General features: G+C 34.8%; 1 protein-coding gene across 5 annotated transcripts in view; it reads right to left on the bottom strand.

Annotated features, from left to right (window-relative positions):
• PLCB1 (phospholipase C beta 1) overlaps positions 1–21,908 on the bottom strand; it is a 675,558-nt gene that overhangs the window by 160,661 nt on the left and 492,989 nt on the right. For all 5 annotated transcript variants that reach the window (XM_081034743.1, XM_081034741.1, XM_081034744.1 and 2 more), the window contains 2 exons: positions 11,319–11,465; positions 87–244 (listed from right to left, as the gene is read on the bottom strand). In XM_081034743.1, the coding sequence (XP_080890869.1) occupies positions 87–244; positions 11,319–11,465 (305 nt within the window). The remainder of the gene's footprint in view (positions 1–86; positions 245–11,318; positions 11,466–21,908) is intronic.

The following is a 21,908-nucleotide window of genomic DNA, read 5'->3' as shown; positions in this document are numbered from 1 at the left end:
ACTGGGACTGTCTACTTTAGGAGGCTTTACTCGAAAGGGGTCCAATCTCCCCAGGTGCCTCTTTTAGTCATTTTCGTTCATTCTACCTTGAAGGATATTTCCGTTGTCATGGTAAACCCATGGGTGATGACTGGCTCCTCTTCTGCGGTCCGTCCTTTCCAGCAGTCCAATTCTACACAGCGACAACCAGACAGGAGCACTTGGCGATACATCTCAACGGAGGAGTTTCCAGCCAGTTGACCAGCTGAAAAACACCAACAAAATGAACCCCAGAATCCCAGGAAGCAAGAAACACACTGGTGGCTTCCTAGAAAAGCTCTTCAACAATGGGAAAACAAAGAGTTTAAGAGTTTGAGTAGCTGTTCTCAGCCTTTTTTCTGCCTCAGCATACCAGAAGGTAGTGAGACAATCACAAATGTAACTGTGACTTCTTAGCAGAGGTTTGGGGGAAGAGAGAATTTAAGAAAGAAAGTACTGTAACAATGGGAGTAGCTTATGTTTATTAACTGCTTAGCATGTGCCAATTATAGTTCTTTGAACCTTATATTTATTACTACATTTAATCTTTACAAAAATCTCTCTGGTATAAATATCTTTTAAAAAAACAGTTATTTTCAGATAATGAAAATGGCATAGAGCAGTTCATTTACCCAAGTTTCCAAAGCTGTTAAGAAGAAGATCCAGGATTATAACTTCCAAACTCATTCTCTTAATTCTGACCTCATTTCTATGAGAGAGTACTGTTAACACGTTATTTTATTCTACAACCCAACCCTGCTGTCATGTCTGTCCAAGGCACGAATGCTTAGAAAATCTAAACATTCTTTTTTTCAAAAGTGCTCTTTTATAGGAATAAACTTAAATTTGACAGAAGTGAAAACCTTATACTCAAATAATTACAAAATATTGTTAAAAAACATTAGACAATCTTAATAAATAAAAAGACATCCCATATTCATGGAGCGGAAGACTTAATATTGTTAAGATAGTGCTATTCCCCAAATTGATCTAAAGTTCAATTCTGGGGATTCTAATATCATAATTTTGTGATCAAATATCTAGACCTTTCTGCAATTTGAACTCTGGCCCTGCGCGTGATCAAGCAGTTTATGTGGTGAACTGCATTTGCTGCATTGTTCCTTTCACCACAAAACTTGTTTTACCAGTTTATTTTGCAGACTTCAAGGGAAACTGACTTGTGACCACTTCCTCCTGACCCACCATATCTTATGCCACCCCCTGCTGCTGATGTGTTTTGACTCCAACCTTGGTCATATCTCATGACCCTACCTGCTAACCATGAGTTGGCAAACTGGAGATGCCCTGTAGCCCTGAGCAATCTCCATCTTGCTTGCACATACTTACAGTTTTGCTGCTTGCCCCAACCAATCCCCTTAAAGATCAGCTCTCTGTGCTTACTGACCTTAAATACTCTGCCCTACCCTCCCCCTCCCTCTTTTGGTCTATGCTGTGGGCTATGACTCCTGATTCCCTGGCTTGCAGACCACATATAAATAAAAATCTCTCTTTCGCCTCCCAGAAGGGTCTTCTGGAATTTCTTGACAATTCCTATCAAAATTCTAGCTGGTATTTTTGCGCAAATTGACAAGTTGATCCTTAAATTAATAAGAAAATGTAAATGACCCAGAATAGCCAAAGCAATCTTGAAAAATAAAAACAAAGTGGGAGGACTTGCACTTTCCAATTTCACAACTTAACTACAAAGCTACAGTAATCAAGACAGTGAGTGTAGTACTGGCATAAGGATAGAAATATAGATGACTGGAATAGGGTTGAGAGTCCAGAAATAAACCCTCACATTCACAGTCGATTTACAATAAGGGTGCCAAGATGATACATTGTATAACAAATCACTCTTTCAACAAATGGTGATGGGACAACTGGATAGGCACATGTAAAATAATGAAGTTGGATCCTTATCTCGTATCATATACAAAAAAATTAAGTCAAGATGGATTACGTTTCTAAATGTAAATTTTTAAAAAATCTATGGTTTTTAAAAACTATATGAATATTTAAAAAATACACACACTCATACATACACACAGGGTGCCAAAATAATGTATACATATTTTAAGAAAGGAAAAAACTGTAGTAAGATAGTAATACTCAATATATACTGATAACAAAAGATGAATACAAGTCATGTTTGACTTCTGCAATTACAAGAGGTGCTCAAAGTGGTTACTATCAGCATCCAGATACTTCTGATTACGGCGAACTACTGCTTGAGCAACGTTGACCAAAGTGTCCATTTGTATACATTGTTTTGGAGATATATATATATATATATATATATATATATATATATATACATATATATGTACATATATATATGTATATATATGTATATATATATATATATATATATATATACATATACTATAAAACTCTTAGACAAAAATATAGTGGTAAATATTTGTGACATGGATTAGACAATGATTTTGTAGATGTGACAAAAAACAAAAAACAAAACAAAAACAAAAGCAACAAAGGAGAAAATAGATAAACTTCATCAAAATTAAAAAAATTTTGTGAACAGAACTGAAATACTCTAGTGAAGTGATGAGAATTGTAATATTCAAGGCATCTGAGAAGTCAGGGCAGGAATCGAAGTCAAACTATTCCTGTTTTCATTTAAGAAGTCAATGGAAGGCACTGATTTCTTGATAAATTAGTTTATAAGATTAACAATAAATAACTTTTGAGATAAGTCCACCATCAACACACAAATGGAAGTCTTTGGTTTTCCACATTAAGGATTTTCTCTGATTGATATCTTATAAGTCTCCATCATTTTTTAAAAAATAATTAAATGGTGACATATTGATGAATACTGTTAAAATGACTTTGAAATGGACAGGATCTGCTTGGTGGAGACACACAGTACAGAGAAAATGGGATTAAATTTTCTGGTTTAATTTAACTTTTTACTGGTTTAATTTTACTTCTATATGCATGTCACAATACCCACATCAGCATAATAAAAGGATTGTATTCTTCAGTTCTATAGAGGCCTAGTAAATGCACTGAAACGGTGATTAAATAAGTGTGCATAATCACTTTTCTCTACTGGAAAAATAGGGCATTTTAAACAACAGAAATGTGTTTGCAAAAGTAGAAATGCTGACCAAATAATCTAGAAAGTTCCTGATGCTAGATCATCAATTTGCCATTTATGATTGCCTCAAAGTTTGTTGTAATAAAGATCTTTGCTGCATAAAGGGAAGGAAAGGCAGTGGGAGTGAAGGGGAAAAGATAACAATTTACATGTTATTCTTAAGCTTAAAGGAGTGCTACTTTAGCTGAAGAAAGTGAAGAATTCTACTACTTATCAGGTTAACACATTAAAGATTATAACTCTTGCAGAAAATTGCACTGATGTTAAAGAGTTAAGCAGATTTTCTTGTATACTATCTAGAAAATTGTTTAAATGTATTTCTGATTATATCCAATACCAATATATAACATGCAGTTTCTGAGTTTATTTCATTAATACTTTGTTATGTGTTAACTAACTTTAATAGGGAAGTTGCCATAGATTCATGAGCTAGATAAGATTTAATGGTAGATTGAAGTAAATAAATTCCTAACCCACATTAGAATGTTGTGTCATAAAAGATTCAAAGAATTTCTAGAAACATTTCTTTGGATTTGCTTGCAATTTTTATTAATCCTTAAAAGAAATAGAAGAAACTTAATGCACTTTCTAAATGTTGATCAGTTACTATTTCAAAAGACATGGTAAGGCATGAGGTTGGGTTTATGAGATGCAAAGGAATCTGAAAAAAAAAGAAAAACACCTAAAGAATGGGAGCATATGTGTGTGTAGTGTTTATTGTCCAACACCTAAGCCCAACAGATTCCCTATGAAGTAAACTTACTATTCATTCTTACAATAAATAATCTTTATTAGAAATGAAAGTCTCCCAACAAAAGCATATTTTGAGAAAACTCACACATTTCCATAATTGTTTCATTCCTTGGAATGCATATTAAGTTTCCTGCGTGTTTTACTTCACTTATGGAGTTATTCCCCCCTAAATGTGTGTATTAATATTCCTCATTATTTTCTCATTTTCTGCCTAAAACCTCAAAGCTGGTTTATTTTTCTTTCCTAAAGTTCCTAACTCCTCATTATTCTATCCAATTCCCCCATTATATTTCCATTTGATTAGAGCCAATAAATACAGCTTCTGGGGCCAAGGCATCACCGGGGGTTGGGATTAATAATATGTAATGAGTCACTCAACCCTTGTTATTTCTGAAACTAGTATCTGACATCATCTCTGCCTGGCTGTGAACACCCCCTGGAGTACATTCCAAGCCCATGATGGATCTTGGGAACTGATGCTCCATCTCAGATTAATTCACAATACTGCCCCAAGTCATGGCTCTGCAACTTCTCACTTGACTGCATTCATTTTGGGCAGCTGGCTACATTCACTTGAGCTTTGTCTCAGAATTACCCAAGGCATCCACGGATGGAAGAGACCGGAAAATTGGCAATAACAATCCCTCTATTAACATAGGCTTCGGAGAAATTTCTCATCTTACAGAGGGTGGTATTTGTCTATATTTATATTTAACATTATTTATTGTCTTCTCTTCAACCTCCAGTATAAGAAGATTCCAGGACATGATGCATTTGTTAATTCAGTGACCTTCTTTCATAAACTTTGTCTCTTTCCATAAATGGAAACGGGCACTATTTCTCCTTACTTTCAATGCTCTAATATCCATTCAGGTCACAATCCCAGCTACACTGGAAAGAACAGTCCAAAAGACTGAGGCTGTGTTGTGCACCTTGACTGTCTCTATGGGTGTCAGTTTGATCTGATCTCTCTCTTCCATAGTGTCTGCCTGCTGCCTCAGTGAGACCATGGAACTCTCTTGAACATAGATCCAACTGCCATGAGATGACTTAGGTAAGAAAAGAGGAAAACCACTTTAAGCATATGCCTTATTAATTACAGGGGCCTCACCATCAGGTGCTGTGCATATTCCCAAATAACATTCTCTGTGGAAGACAAAATACCGGGAGATACAAAAATGACATGACACATATTCCTTACCTTCACCATCTAGGTAGGGAGACAAGTACAAATAAAGCAGATGGTTCTTATGTGCCGGGGTGTTTAAACTCACCCCAATCTTACATTTTTTGTTGCCCTTTCTTTCTCTTCTTCCTTTTTCTTTTTCCTAATAGAATATTTTATTTAGGTTCCGATATGCTTCAGGTTCCCGTCCCCAGCCCTGGGGTAAATCTTAATTCTTCTCAGCCAGTTACAGTAGTTCTGCAGCCCATGTCAATGGGCATGACTGTGTGGTGTAATTCTGGGCTATGATTAATAGGGCATAAAGGAAAGCCTAATTGGTGGGGTTGAAGGAATCTTACTCTTAAAAGTGTCACAAGACAGGGACTTTCCCTGTTCCACATGTGGATCTTATTTCACAAGGAGGTGACGCTCAGAGTGCACAGTCATCTTGAAATCATAATGGAGCAAAAAGATGGAAAGCATCTGAGTTGCCAAAGATATCAATAAATTCCTGATTTAATCAACCCCAACCACCCCCGCCTCTGGACTTCCTGTGTTTTGAGATAATAAATTCCCTAACATTTAAGCCATTAATTATCAGTAACCTATTACAGCCCCAAATACCCTGGCTGTTTCAATGTATCTGCATTTCACAAATGAAGAAACTAAGGTTTAAAAGAGTTAAGTATGTAATTTACTTAGAGGCAAATTGAAACTTGGTCTATTTATTTGCTAAGCTTATCTTCTTTCCATCCTACCACACAACTTTCAGAGGTCTGTGTGTGTACTAAACCAAAAATAAATTATAAAAGGTTGCATATGCTAAGGCCTTACTAAGTGGGAGAGGTGTAAAAGAAGGGAGTGACACTCAGACTGGGTTGGTAGTGGATGACTGACAAGGCTTAAAACATGCCCTGAATCATTTCTAGAAATTTACTGCAGTCAAGAACATATACGTAAAGAGTGAAGCGGAATAATTATTTGATACATTCAACCAGATAATGTAATTCATAAGAGGGATAACTAAAACCTAAAGTTCGTTTTTTCTTTTTAAGCTGAATAAGGATGTTAATTATTCAGTTATACCACTTTGCTTGCTAGTGTAGATAGAGCCATCATCTCCCTAATGGTTTGGAATATGGGAAAATTTATGAAGAGTGAAAAACTATAGGTTGAAATGATTGCATACTGTTATATCCTGAGAGAATTTTGTTTTGAATCATAAGGTTAGATTTCTCAGGAAAAACAATAATTGAAAACATAATCCCTACTTGATGCACTGCCAAGACTATCCAAACATTAGAAAATGACCATCGTAATTAAAAATCAACTCATTCTGTGCAAATATTTCTCTCAATCATCTGATTTATTTTTCCTCCTGGGTGTCTTGATAGTTAACAAAAGGGCAATAATGAGTAGAGAAATAGACATAATAATAATGCATTGCTAAATTAATTGGTTTTCATATTGTATATTTAATTTTTACAGTTGCTTTGAACGCTCAAAAGATAACATTCCAAATATAAAACTATTCCAAATTTGAATTTAGACTTGCATTTCTCAAGAATACCAGTTCCTAAAATGCTCCAAGGAAATAAACAGGGTGATGATGGTGGGTGGAGGGTTGGTCATAGCCTTAATGATTATGAATATGAGAAACTTTGTTCCTATATTGAAAACATACTGCAGTAGGTTCCAATCTTTGTACCTAGCACTTTTCAAACTCATTTGAATAGGAAAACTTTGCTTTTTCCACCAAACACCTTTTATATAAAATAATGTTTCAATAGAAAAGGTTTCCACTTGTTCCACAAATGGCTGTGAAGTACAAAATCTAACTCATTTTCTAGTTATTGATTTTAACATTTAATTGGAGTCTAATGGGGTATACATAATTTGGTTATATTTTTATTTTATAATTTTCTTACTTGGTCTTGGGAAATTTGAATTTCTGTATTATTGATGTCTATATTTATGAGTTCTACATAGATTTATAAATAATTAAAACAAGGATACTAACATTACATGAACTAAAACCAAATTTTACCCATAAGTCAAATGAGGATTTCAGACAAAATCTCAAGAACCTTATTAATATTTATATGTAGGTTTTTTGTTTGTTTGTTTGTTTTGGCTAAATATATGGAGCTCTGCTTAATTCCTCTGCAGGAAAAGAAAAGACTTTGGTACTGGGATAAGGTAATGTTAGAATGTGAATTTATATAATGCAAACTTTGGTATAATAATACATAGCTCAGAAAGGTAAGCAAAATAAAATTAAAAATCCCCCTAAAGATCAGAACATTATTTAATATAGCTAACACAGTTTTAAAAAATGAATATTTGAAATATGCGAATTCTAATACTACCAGTAATTAAATAATTGGATAGAGAATTGGTTGACAAGATCAGAAATCATGCATATGAATCAGACGGTGGTGATATGAAACCATTATACAGAAATTTGGAGACAGCTATTTGAGTCATTTCTTTAACAAAAAAAAGAATGAACCCTTCTCTTTCCTAGTAGCTGAAAGCTCCACCTCTTGAGAATTATTGGCCATTAATATGCTAACACCATAAACCAAACTGACAAATAGAGCCAAATTCTCTACCACATCTGTGCTTACCGAGTTATTCAGAGTGAGGGCAAATGACTGATTCTCAAAGAAATTAATTGGACTAAAAATCTTTAGTGAAATGCAGTTGAAAAAAAAAAACTGCAGAGAAAAATTTAAACAGTATTGTGTAGTTTGTTTGTATTAACATTGAACAATTTTCTTAGAACTATTATTATGTTGTCAGTTAAGCAAATGAGTAATTATGTATAATTTGTTAGGTATCAAGATTTAAAAAGGAAGCACAGCTATAGAATCAAGAATTTAAATTGGAAGATAGGAGTGTAAATAGTTATGTGAACTTGTGCCTTAACAAGAAAAAAAAAAGAAAATATTTATCTTCTCTTGTTTTGATCACGGAAAAGGTCTAGAAACAAAGTTTCATAGGGCAGCGTCCAAATTGCTGTTACTCATACAATTTCTCTCTCACTAAAAGGAACCAGGACTCATTGGGGAAAACTCTGATTCCATGTGTTCTGCAGAAAGGAACAAGGTATGCATGGAAGATTTTTATATGCTAGAAAGCAAGGATATTTTCAAAGATCAATGGGTCAATGTCAAAAGGACATAGAAGCCAGCCTAAAAAAAGGTTGCCACCAACTAAAGCTGAGACAACTTGACTAGTGAAAGGAGAATAGTGGCTATGGTTGAATGAACAAACATAAAATCTGAAAACTATAAGTCCATAATAATAATACACAGAAAGAGAAAAATTAATATATTCTGAAAGAACTTGAAAATAATAGAGTGTATATCCAGGCAGTCTTGTCATTCAATCATTTTGCTATCACTGGGTCATTTATTATATGACAAATAATAGAAAAACTATATTAAATAAATCAATTGGAAGCATTTTTGGACTTAAAATGACTATTAGTAAAATTACTGCATACAGTGACCTCCAGGTAGATGAAACCATATACAGTGTCCAAAATTTAACTGTATATACATTTATGTCTTTTAAGAGTCTTGTGGTCCTATGTAATAAATGCAAGATTCCATCACATGTCAAGGTCTTTGAAGTTATATTTCTTAGGATCCCATCAAGTCAAAGATATGGATGCTTAACTTCAAGTTTTATAAACCTCCTCAAACTTGAATAAGAAAAAAGATTACATCTTTCATTTTAACCTCCATATGAAATTTAACATTCTCTTATGTTATGAATGTGAGTCGCAAACCATAATAGTACTAGCAGGACCTGTGACTTTGTCACAAGTAGAAATCACAGATATTTTAATATATTCCAATTGTTGCAAACATCACAACATATTATTTATGGTAATTTTTAATTGTGTTAATACAATATATATTATTTCATCACACAAATGTTTTGTAATATTTGATAAAAATATTTCAGAAGAATTTATTTCCCTTTAAATCCTATGTACTTTATTTTACATATTTAACGCTATTCTTAGAAAGGTTCCTAGGCATCACCAGACTGCTGAATAGGGCAATAGTACCAAATAAGATTAAGAACACGTGAGAAGAAAAAAAGAAATCCTTTATAAAGGCTTATCAACTTGAGTGGGAGCTGCAAAACTTTTGAAATAGGCCTAAGAAACTGAATGCAAGGAAGTGAGCTAAGTGGACACTTTCTTCTTAAAGTCAGTAGTTTTAAAACAAGGCTAAAAAGATTTTGACATTCCTTCCCTCCAGAGCTGTGGTCTATGTCCCCTCCCTTTGAATCTGTGAGTGTTTTAATAAATAATAAAAGAAGTGACAGCACAGGACTTTGAGGCTAAATGCAAAACGGCAATTCATCGTCCTCCTTGTTTGTTGGGACACTTGTTCTTGCAGCCATGAGCTGCCATGTAAGAAGTACACCTATTCTGGGGCTGCCATGCTGTGAGGAAACCTAAGCCACATGATGAGGCCTCCTGTAGGCAATTGGGTCAGCAGCCTTAACTGAGCCCAGCTGTTGTATTATTCTAGCCCAAATGCCAGACATGTTGGTAGAGAAGCCTCCAGATGATTCCAGCATGCAAGGAAGGTATTTGCGTTACCCTGAGCCATTCACTTCCCAGCTGAGGCCCAAGACACCAGGGAAAGAGACAAGCCATCTTTGCTGTGTGCTCTCTGAATTCTTGACATACAGAATATTGATCAAAATAAAATGGTGGCTTTTTTTATGCCACTGAGTTTTGCTATGATTTGTTAATGCAGCAAGAGATGACCAGAATAGGGTTTAGAATGAGTCAAACATGAATCTAGTTTCATGGCATGAATCTGTCTTAGCAAATAATGTCAGTTGAAACAAAATAGACCATAAGTAGTCAGAGAGCCAATCCATGTTTCCTGAAGAATATGCAAATTGCTGAGCAAATGACTGTACAACTCAGACTATAGGACCCTGACTAGATGGTCTCAGATTATATGGAATCATCTTGAGATAGCCCATTCCAGCTGTCTGAAGGCTACAGTGCTATCTCTGTTTAAGAGTCATTTCTATTTTAACCTATTTTTCATGCAATGTGGGATACCAGGCCAAGGCTGGACTTGATACCAACACGTGTTTGAGCCAGAAGGAATAGGCCTCCTTAAGGGATTCAGAAGACAGAACTGCTTAGTTGCCAGATGGCTGAATCCTAGATTTTCTTGGACATGTCCCTGAATATTCAGTGCCTGGATCTCTCTTGTCATTATTTAGATAGCTTTGCTGGTCTACTCCGCAACACTAATCATATACCCCTGGACAATGAGCCATGAGCCATCAAAATCTCCCCCAAGGCATGAGGGGCATTTACAACTCAGAGATACTAAATGAGAACCAAGATTTTGGCTGTGCTGGGGGTCTTAAGGTCAGTCTAGCTTATATTCTTTTGGATGATGGACTGTGTGAAGCAAGAGAGTGGTGTGGTTTTAAAAAGTGTTTTTTGTCTTTTTTATTGTCCAAATTTTCTACAAATTCTTTCCAAGCCCAGTGATTAGAGCTTTGCCATACAGAAAGTATTCTGGAAATATATTTTGATTATAAAAACATTTTCAGCATATTAAAATCTTCATTTATTGAAAACTTTAATTCTAAATTATGTTGAGATGATATATATGTATACATATATATGTAGGCATATACATGTTTTAATATTTTTCAACTTAATGATCTACTCAAAACCATGGCAATACTCAATTTAGGATCAAATCAGGAAACATGTTTTTTTTTCTCCTTTATTGTATTTGCAACTGACTAAAGGTTGTCATTAACAGGGCAATTTGTTTATATTTAAAGCCCTGTTCCACCTTGGGCAAATTAGCAGTGTGCTTTGTGTAGAAGTTATTAAGCTCTTCAGAATTTTTCTGTACATAAAATAAATCCAGAGAACTCAGTTGGATTGTAAATGGCATGAAGTCCACCAAGAATGAGTTCAGTTACACAAAAATTCCATGAGTCTGAAGATATCAGACATGGAAGCATTATAGAAGACACAAAAACTTTGAAAAAGATATGTGTGAAGAAATAATATTGTTTCACAAATAAGGATATGACTGCTTACGGGTGGAGCCTCTGGTCATGAACCCCGGTTCTCAGAGGCATTTCACAGAAAACAAAAGAAAATATACTTTCACTTATGAGTGATAGAAAGTAGACCTTGGTGGAACTGGCTAAAGTAACTTTCAGAGAACTATAAATTCGTACCTGTGAGGTAGGTGTTGTGCGAGGAATTAATGAAATAGTGAGAAAGGGGCTGAGACATATCTTCATTCAAATCCAGTTTCTCAGGTGAAACGACTCCATTTTCTTCTCCATTCAGATAGCGCATAAATCCATCCACTGATATCTGTCCTGGAGGAAATTAAGAGTTATGAAGAGTATGAATGTATTCTTTTTATGGGTTGCTGGTATCATATTGTTTTATTTTTTTCCCCCCCAAGAAAGCTCTGGTAGCATCCAAGGTAGAAGACAATAGCCACAATTGCATTTTAATGTGGGTAAACAGTAGTCTAGGATTATTCTATTTCACTACAATTATCTCCGAATGCCACAGATAAGAGAGAAAAATGTAGTTACATGAGCTTCACTGACTTTCAGAAGCTTTTAAGTACCTAAATACCAACCTCCTGTTTTTAAATATAAGAATGGTTATCAACTTCATGGATGGACATGAAATTATTAGTGCTTATCTCTGGGTAATAGAATTAGGGGTGATTTTCCAAATTTTTATTACAAATATATGTTACTTTTATAATCAAAAAAGTTATTCACAAGTGGTTTTATTATTTAAAGTGAAGTGAAAGTGTTTTCAAAGAATGATCTTTTTTCCTGAAACAGAAAATAAAAACTGCACATGAATCTATCTTAGGAATAAAAAATCAAATGCTGATGAGAAAGATCTTTCTATTTCTTACTTAGAATAACTTTACTTCAAATTGAAGAACTATGATTCACATTTTAGTTTAGTCAGATCCTACTTGGACATTTTTCTTCTGTGGTAACCTTCCTGAGGTAACTAATGGTAAATATTGAGATAATTCTTTATCTTTATCATAGTATTTTTATAAAATACATAGAGAGAGCCATCTTAACTATTTTTTTCTTGTTGAAATAGCTTTGTAGTAATATAAAAGTGGTATATGTTCACTGAAGAAAAATTAGGAAGTAAAATAAGCAAAGAGGAAAAATAAAACTTTCTGAACATGCCCAACTTTTCTTTCAGAGGTAACTATTGTTAAAATCTTAGGTATGTATGCTTCCAGAGGAAAAATATGTGTGTATTATTATTCTATATGGATGCAATGATATTTAGTAGCCTCCTTTGTTTACATTAATGAACAATATATTATAAACTCTTTGTACCAACTCTTAATTATTTCCGTAGGATAAATTCCCAGAAATAGAATTGCTGGTCCAAAGCCTATACATAGTTTTAAGGCTTCTAGTACACATAACCAATTTTTAAAGTACTAGCAATTGACTCATAAGTGGTTTTTCTTCTCCTCACCCCTCCACCAAACTTATAGGTAAAAACATGATTTCTAATAATTGTATTTTTTTTAAAAAAATTGAGCATTATTTATTCTTGAATGGTAAGAGGTGTGTCATCTGTAAATAGAATTGATTATTTACCACAGCATAAATCTTTTCACATCCAGTAAATTTCTCAAAACGACTGATGAGTACTTTTCCCAGGTCTGGAAACATTATAGATAAGTAACTTAATATCTTTCAGGAATAAATAAATGAAAAAAGAACTTGGGTTATTGACTCTTGATGAGAGGAGCTGAGTTCTATAAAAAGAAAAATCTTCCTAACCAAAGTTTTAAATAGGAACAATTATTCACACTATGAAAATCAACTCTAATACATACCTTGATAATTTTAATAGTGACAAAAGGAAAAAGTGCTAAGTCTGTTGCATTAGAAATAAGAAATGTGACAAAAAAAAGTCCTCACCTTGGTATATTTGTGTGATCACTTTCTAATAGATACCTAATTTTTACCTCCAAATAACAATTATCTAACAGAGTGATCGTTCCAGTCATGCTGCTATTGATGAAATCACTTTTGTTACTGCCTTTGAAGCCTTCCTTCAAAAATTCATTTATGGTGGAATTCATGTAACATTTCAGAGTGGTTTCAATTTTTGGAAACAAACCAAAGTCAATACCACTAAGAACCATTTCAATAGATGGCTTTAAAAAATATTTTATATTATAAAACTCATTTAAAGGTAAATTTTTAAAAAATTAGAATTTCTTTGTAGTATTATTTTTTCCTACAACAAGTCAATTTTAATTTGTTAGCTTCATCTCTAACTAGTGTCCATTCTTTCTTCCCGCCCTCCCCCCTTTCTTTCCTTCTCCCCTCTCTCATTACCTTCCATTTATTTAACAAAGATTTATTCAGCGTCTGCCATGTAATAGAAAAACACAGCACAGTAAAGCACAGCCTCTGCCTTCAAAGAGCTTATAATCTAATAGAAAATAAGATAGTTCACACCTTGAAAACCAGGTGTGAACTCCTCCAAAGCAGGGTGTGCATTTATGACTGTCATCCCTCGAATCTACCACAATGCTTTGTGTGCAGTAGATGTCAGAACTTCTCTTTGATGATTAGTGATTCAAAATAGAAAAGGGATTGTTTTAAAGCTGGCAGATTACCAAGGATGCCCTAATTTTGTTACATTCTTTTTTTTCTGATTAGGTAGAATCATATGAAATTGCTAATACTCGGCATTTTTAACCTATGCAAATGGCAACTTCATACAACTCAATCTCTAACTACAGCTATTCCTCAGAGGACTGGCGATAAATACAAATATCTTTAAGGGTCAGTAAAGAAAAGTAATGTGACTGCTGGAATAATTTGTGCACCAAAGAACTGTGGAGGGGTGGAAAACTTGCAAGTGTACACCTCAAAGGCATGCAAATGACAGCAATAAAATATTGTGTGACCAAAAGTACTGTCTTTATGATGCTGAATTTGACCCTGAGGTTGTCAGTTTGTGTCTGTTATCGTGCAAGAATAAATATTATTTTGCCTCATCAGCAACTTTTAAAGGCAATGAAAACAAAACATATGCCAATATGGCAGACATGATGAATTAATTTGAACTTCAGCATCAATTCCCATTTATCGCCTCTAGCACATTATGGGTCCTTGTGTTGAGAGGGTTTTTGAACCATGCTTCTGATGAATTCTGATGTCTGTCATAGATATAGGACAGAAAAGTGGGAGTATACAAGATATGTATTTGTCATTCTCAAATGAGGATATTATAATTAAAGTCAAGTTGTAATTTGCAACATGCCAAAAAATGTGTGTCAAAGTTTTATTTAATTCATTAATAAGGAAACAAGATGACAAAGCCATTTCAAAACATCGTGAGACACTAATGCATACATATATGAGTACTAGCAACCCTCTCAAATAAATAATATTCCAAAACTTAGAAAAATATTGGTAAATTGAATACAAAGCTGGTTAATGTCCTATAAGTCAATTAAACATAACTTTCGGGTTATCTTCTCTACTTTTATTATTTCATAGGAATTGAAAATTTTAACATTTTTAAAGCATAGATTAAAGTCAGTAAAAAACAGAGTTAGGGGAATCAGTGTTTATGAGACTTATTTACAATTAATCATATTAAATAATTTAAAAATCCCCAGTGATAAATTGACCTAACCTGGACTAAGAATAATGAATGAGTTTAGAGTATAGTTCAGAATATGATTGCAGACTGTAGGTGAGCAGACACTGGGAACGACCTTCAACCCCAAAGCTTTGCCTTGCTAACTAGAAGAGCAAATGTGCAAGATTTTCATGCATCAAATGACTAGGCAGAGATAGGTCAAACTCAAGAAAAGCCAATGAAAAAGTGAGGATAAGGTGTAGCTGGTTTATAATTTGAAAGGTGTTACCTAAGGAGTCTGGAATTCATTGCCAAAAATAGTTCTGACCAGTAAATGCTTTGGGACAGAAAACAGAACCTTACATACAGCATTTTCCTTTGTTGCATATAACATACAGCCGAATATTTGCTGCTGCTAACTTAAATGCATCAGTCCTTTTCCACCAACCTTGCACTATTTTTGCAAAACTGCTTATTTTTTTTTTTTTGCTGGTCCACTGAGGAGCACAGAAAAATGAAAAACCTGGAGAATTGAGATAGAAAAAAACATTGCTTTGCTAAACAAATTAGTAACAGCACAAGAAATCCAGCTTCCATTCCTGCCAGCAGCAACTGATTAGGGACAAATTCCTCAACCATCAGATGAATAAACTATATGGGCTCTTAAGTCTCTTCCAGCTCTAAAATTCTATGAATTCAAGTGGTTTTATATATTAGGGATGATTACTAGCTATATTAAAACAAAATGTGATTATGAAACATCAAACCACAATTAAAAGCAATGCTACAATTTTCTGGAATAAAATCAACAGGAAAAGAAGTTAAGTTCAGAAGGATAAGGCCAGCTGGCAAAGGCTAAAAATAAAGTCTGTTACATATTTTCTTAATAAAATATCGATATGCTTCCAATTGAATATGTGGCTCATATAATGTCACCTAAAGATCTTCATAAGCATATATATTGTTTGAAACACTTAAAGCCAAAGCAGGAAAACTATAAATCCCTCAAGGAATGAAAAACAAAAACAAAAAACTGCTCTATGAAGTTTTCCATTAAAAGAAGTTCTGGTGTTCAACAAAGAAGGAAACTGGTGATGCAAAAGTGAAAAGATTTGACTTTAATGGGGAAAAATAATATTCAAAGAGACACAAGAGGAAAGAGGCATGACAAAATGATGGTCCCCGATTGCCATTTATATGTCTCCTCACACTTCATTTGGCATTTGTGCAAAGAAACTCTCAAATGTCACATGGCTTTGCACAAATGCCATGGGTAACAACTGGGCCTTTGCCTCCTTATGCCTCCCCCCTCCCCCTGGGGGTAGATAATGACTGAGGCTCCGCTGGTGGCCTCCAGAACACGTCAGGAAGACAGAAATTCGAAATTCTGCTGTGACAAAAGCAGTACATTCCAGGGATGGTTTAAAACCGTGCAGATCCACTGACAATCAAATGGATGTATTTTCATGCTTACAAGTGCATGCAAAGGTCTTTGAATAATTTACTGGAGTAAGAGCTACTCCAGTGCTTTTTCTAAACTTGAGGTAATCCCACAGATCTTGGGAGCAACCAAGCATGAGGAGGATTTGTGTCCAGAAAAGGGAACTCTGGAGATAGAACATAAGAATTGTCTAAAGAGCTTTGTGGACTGGTTCTCCCATCTTCTCAGGTCCTGACCCCTTTATCTATCAAGGTCTAGAAAACCTACTTCCAATGGGATGTTCCAGCTTGATCATTCTGTTCCTGGCATCTGGGAAAAGATGTTTCAGCTCACATCTCTCCAGGAAGAACAACAGATGTTGAACTTACCCTGGAGCTAGGACACTCCTTTTTGGAGTGTCCATCAGAGTCCCGACCTTTAAGCATTTATAAAACGTATCATGGAAAATTCCTTCTTGGTGCCTGTTGATGTGCAGTTCACGTTTCTACTTATTTAATAGTGTCCTAACATAGACATAGCTAAAGAGTTTGGAGTCAGAGCAATGTGCTCAGGTAGCAGACAAACATAATAACTTCATGATGGCCACATAGCTGGCTTTTTTAAGATTTAAATTTCAGGAATCCTTAGAGATAATCAACTCATTTTGGTCCAGTTGTGCTACAATTTCTCTTTCACCTTTCTGTTGCCAAAGTTGGGCAGAAGATGGAGGAAAATCACCCAATTTTGATTGCTATTGGGCTGAATTTAGAAGGAAGGAATGGTAAGAAGCTGAGAATGGCCAGTGGGTGGAGTGGCCAAGGTGAAGTTAAGATGCCCCATATGATTTGCTCTTGATGCCAGGATACAGGAGATGACTATGGGGAAAACATCATGATCCATAAGCGACTGGCTAGGGTTGTTTTCTAAATATAGATCTATTTCTATAGCCAGAACTAGTTGTACTAGACTAGCTGGTAGAAACAAGCTCCCTCATTTTTCCTTGGGTAGAAGCAAATGCTTCCAAATCTTTTAGGTGATGTTTTTGATATTTACTTCTGTATCTCAAAGTAATATGTTTGTATTACTAATTTTTTGATTCCTTTGATGGGAGATGAAGATATTACTCTTTCTTCTCTTTACCCCACAGTACATATACACATTCTTCCCATCCTTTCGAGATAGTTATATTATAATTTAGTTTTATTGGTAAGCAGTACTTATCATGAAGATATATTCTACTCAAGGCTAAGTCATATAGTAAACCAAATATTATTTTTCCTTTCATGCACGATTTTTAATTTTCCCTGTAGTTAATAATTGTCTTGTTTTGTCCTTTGCTTAATTTCTTTGCACATAACTAATGCAACTTCCAAATCTCCACCAGTTATGTAAACCTCATTGGAATATGTTCAAACCGAACAAATATTTTCCCAGTTTAATTTTCTTGAGGGTCTTTCTTGGAGCCTAATGACCTACTTCAATCTCTATTGATTAATTTTCATTTCTTTTACTTCTACTCTGTATTAAATTTCTTTTATTTTTTGTATACAATGTTTTCCTCTTTCATAGTTAGCTTTTTCATTTTAGTGAGAGGTCATTTGTAAGTAACTTCCTGAGAAAGGGTTCATAAGTGTTAACTTTTTTGAGCCTTGAATGTCTAAAACTGGCTTCATGACAATTTGCATACTCAATTGCTAGTTTAGCTAGGTATAGTGTTCTAGGTGTGATTGTTAAGAGGTTTGAAGACTTAGTGATTTGTCATCCTCAAAACAGAAATGTGTCCTGTTTTCTTTTTTCTCTTTGGAAATTTCTAGAATAGTCCCAGTTTCTTGAAATTTCACAATGATATACTTTGGTATAGGTTTATCTTTATCCTCTGTGCTGGGTACCTTTTGAGACGTTTCAACCTGAAAGCTATTATCCTTCTATTTGGGAAAATTTTCATGAATTACATCTATGATTACTTCCTCTGTTTTCTCTTTCTGGAATACAGGCAAAATTTTAAATTTTTATACATTCTGTCTCCAATTATTCATTTTATTTCTTTGTTCTACTCTCTGAGAGATTTCTTCAACTTTTTCAACACTTCTTTGAGCATTTTGTTTCTGCTACCTTCTTTTTAATGTCTAAGAGCCACTTTTGTTCTGTGACATTTTGTTAAAAAATAGCATTGTGTTCTTTTCTTTAGGTGCAATATGCTGCTATTTTCTAAAGATTTAATGATATATGTATATTTAAACTTCTCACCACATAGTCATTGTTTTTCCCACAGTTATTTTTCCTGCTTATTGCTACTTTTTCTAGAAGTTTTCCTCATATGTCTAGTAATACTTAATTGTCTGTTTACATTTCAAATCGGTGGACTAAGAGCTGATTTTTTTTTTAAATTAAAGTTTATTGGGATGACAATTGTTAGTAAAGTTACATAGATTTCAGGTGTACGATTCTGTAATACATCATCAATATATCACATTGTGTGTTCATCACCCAGAGTCAGTTCTCTTTCCATCACCATATATTTGATAACCTTTACCCTCACCTACCATCCTCCTCCTCCCTTACCCTCTGGTAACCACTAGACTATTATCTGTGTCTATGAGTATTTGTTTGTTTATTTGTTTGTCCAGTTCTTTTGTTGTTTTTGGTTTATATACCACATATCAGTGAAATCATATGGTTCTCTCCTTTTTCTGTCTGACTTATTTCTCTAAGCATTATATTCTCAAGATCCATCCATGTTGTCACAAATGTTCCTATATCATCTTTTCTTACTGCTGAATAGTATTCCATTGTGTATATATACCACAACTTCTTTATCCATTCATCTATCAAAGGACACTTTGGTTGTTTCCATGTCTTGGTCACTGTAAACAAAGCTGCAATGAACATAGGAGCACACTTGTCTTTATGGATAAATGATTTCAGATTTTTTTGGTAGATACCCAAGAGAGATATTGCTGGGTCATATGGTAATTCTATTCATAATTTTTTGAGGAACATCCACACTGCCTTCCATAGTGGCTGCAGCAATCTGCATTCCCACCAACAGTGTATGAGGGTTCCTTTTTCTCCACAGCCTCTCCAACACTTGTTACTATTTGTCTTGTTGATGATAGACATTCTAACTGGGGTGAGGTGATATCTCATTGTGGTTTTTATTTGCATTTCTCTGATGATTAGTGATGTTGAGCATTTTTTCATATGTCTATTTGCCATTTTATGTCCTCTTTGGAGAAATGCGTCTTCAGGTCCTCTGCCCATTTTTTAATTGGATTTTTTGTTTTTTTTTGTTGTTGAGTTGTATGAGTTCCTTGTATATTTTGGATATTAGCCCCTTATTGGAGGTGTTGTTTGCAAAAATCTTCTTCCATTCTGTTGGTCACCTGTTTATTTTGTCGATGGTCTCTTTTACTGTGCAGAAGCTTTTTAGTTGGATGTAGTCCCATTCATTTATTTTAGCTTTTACTTCCCTTGCTTTGGAGTCAAATTTATAAAATGCTCTTTGAACCCAAGGTCCATAAGTTTAACACCTATGTTTTCTTCTATGCAGTTTATTGTTTCAGGCCTTATGTTTAGGTCTTCGATCTATTTTACGTTAATTTTGGTACATGTTAAATTTTTTAATGCATCTGATGCCATGAAAATTAAGAGAGTTAATAAGGCATCTTTGTAGAGGGATCAGTCTTTGTCCCTTTGAAGTAACCCATAATGTCATTACTTTTTGGCCTTTCTTCTTGGGTGATCAGAGTCCCGAGAGAAGATCTGTTTAATCATTTGCCAAGAGAGTAAGGACCTGAATGCCATCATTCCAGAGCCAAATGGGGAAAGAAGGCTGGAGGCCTCAGCACTTAGTATGCTTACGATCACTTTATCTCCTTGCTTCCAAAATAGTAGCAGTGTCTTCCCTTGGGTTTGAGTCATCTTAAACTCTCTGTTCTCTTGTCTCCACAAAATATACCTTTAGTCTTCTCCCAGGTGGGAGTTCTAACTATTCCTTAAACAGCTGTTAATCAATCCTCCTTATTTTAGACCTTACCTTCAAACGAACTTCCATAGGACCCTAGCACCATCAATTTCTGAGACTTTTAAGGTTTTCATAGAATAACTCAGGTTGGTTCCCAGCTTTTCACATGGATGACACATGATCAGTTTTCTTTGATCTGTTTAGCTGTAAACATAGTTACTGCCCAAATCATGTAATTTTTGTCTCTTATTCTATTATCCTCACCCTTGCCAGTTATGCCTTTAAAATAATATCTCTTTTAATGCAATTTTAGTGTAATTTCAAGAGTTTAATTAGATAAATATATTCAGTTCACCATATTTGTCCTAAAGTTCCATGATTTTTCTATTATACTATAATGCAGACATTTTTGTTGATTACCTTTTAAAAGTCATATTTTACAGGTGTTATACTTTGACCCTAGTATTTTCAGGTAAAATTAAATCAGGAGGGATTTATGTCATAGAACAAAGGTTTTCTGTCTTAGACCTGCTTTGCCTGGTTGGGGACCTAACATGGGGTTCACTGGTTTTATTTTATTTATATCTTGAATGAAAAGTATGTAGTGGCTAATATCTCACCTACAGATGGCACTACATGGATAATTTATCTGTCCGATTTTCCTCATTACATCTTTTTCCAGGCAGAGTGTAGTCAGAGTCAGAGCGGTAGCTTGAGCTTTCAGGTACTTATCAGGTGGGAAGTTTCTTGGACCTCTTGGTTTTTCTGCCAACCTCACAGGCTGCTTTGTGGAACAGGTATGGTAGTATGTGTAAGGATCTGTCAACACCCCCTAGCTTCTTCAGGAGTCATGAGTCAAATCAACCTTTGATTTTATGAGTGTCGCTGAGTTGACCAACTCCCTTCATGTGGTCATGGATATGTCCCTCATGACCTCATTCCATCAGCAGAAAAGATGTCCAGATTTGTAGTTCTGTTTCCCAACTCTTTTATGTAAAGTTACAATTTGAGTTCAAAGCACTGCTGGATAAATTATACAATCAAATCTTAAAAAAAAATAATATGGAGACTTCTGGAACTCAATTCTAAGGCAGCTGAAATAAATTGCATATTGTATTTGTACTGCAATAATTGGCAGTATTTAGCAAATATTTCCTCCCTTATTATTCCAAAGTCCTTCTCACTCTTCTCCACTACAGGCAGCAACAAAATATTCTAAATTTGCCTCAGGGAAGGAAGTGATGGCAAAGAAGGGAGAACTAAAGGGTACATTTTCTGCTTGGCTTTGAAGCCACTTTTCTACCAAGGCTTCCTTGGCCCCATATTTAGGGGAAGTCCCAGACAAGTTCGATGTCTTAAAGAGAGAAGCTTATGGCTCCTTTCCCAAGGGAGGCTCCAGAAAATTACAAGCCATGGTGTTCCCCAGTGGCCAGAACCAGCAGGAGCAGAGTTGTCTGGAAGGTCTAAATAGATGAACCGGGGTTTGATCTTAGAGAGTTCCTTCGTGGTTCACCCATGACTAGCAAACATGTGGATGAACCTATGGTTCTGAAAAGGATGAGCAATGGCCAAGACCAGAAAGAAATGAGGTTGTACTGGGGTTGATGACCAAATACAAGATTCCTCCTTTGACGCACAGACACTAGGTAAGGCTTCTAGCACTTAGGAACCATCCTGAGTTATTTCAATATTAAGAAATTAATTAATTTCTTACTATTTTAAGAAATTAAGAAATTAAGAAATTAAGACAGAGGGAAGAAAAATTATTTC

Source organism: Rhinolophus hipposideros (genome assembly GCF_964194185.1).
Source record: "Rhinolophus hipposideros genome assembly, chromosome: 22".
NCBI lineage: Eukaryota > Metazoa > Chordata > Mammalia > Chiroptera > Rhinolophidae > Rhinolophus > Rhinolophus hipposideros.
This window is presented reverse-complemented; position numbering and strand designations above follow the sequence as displayed.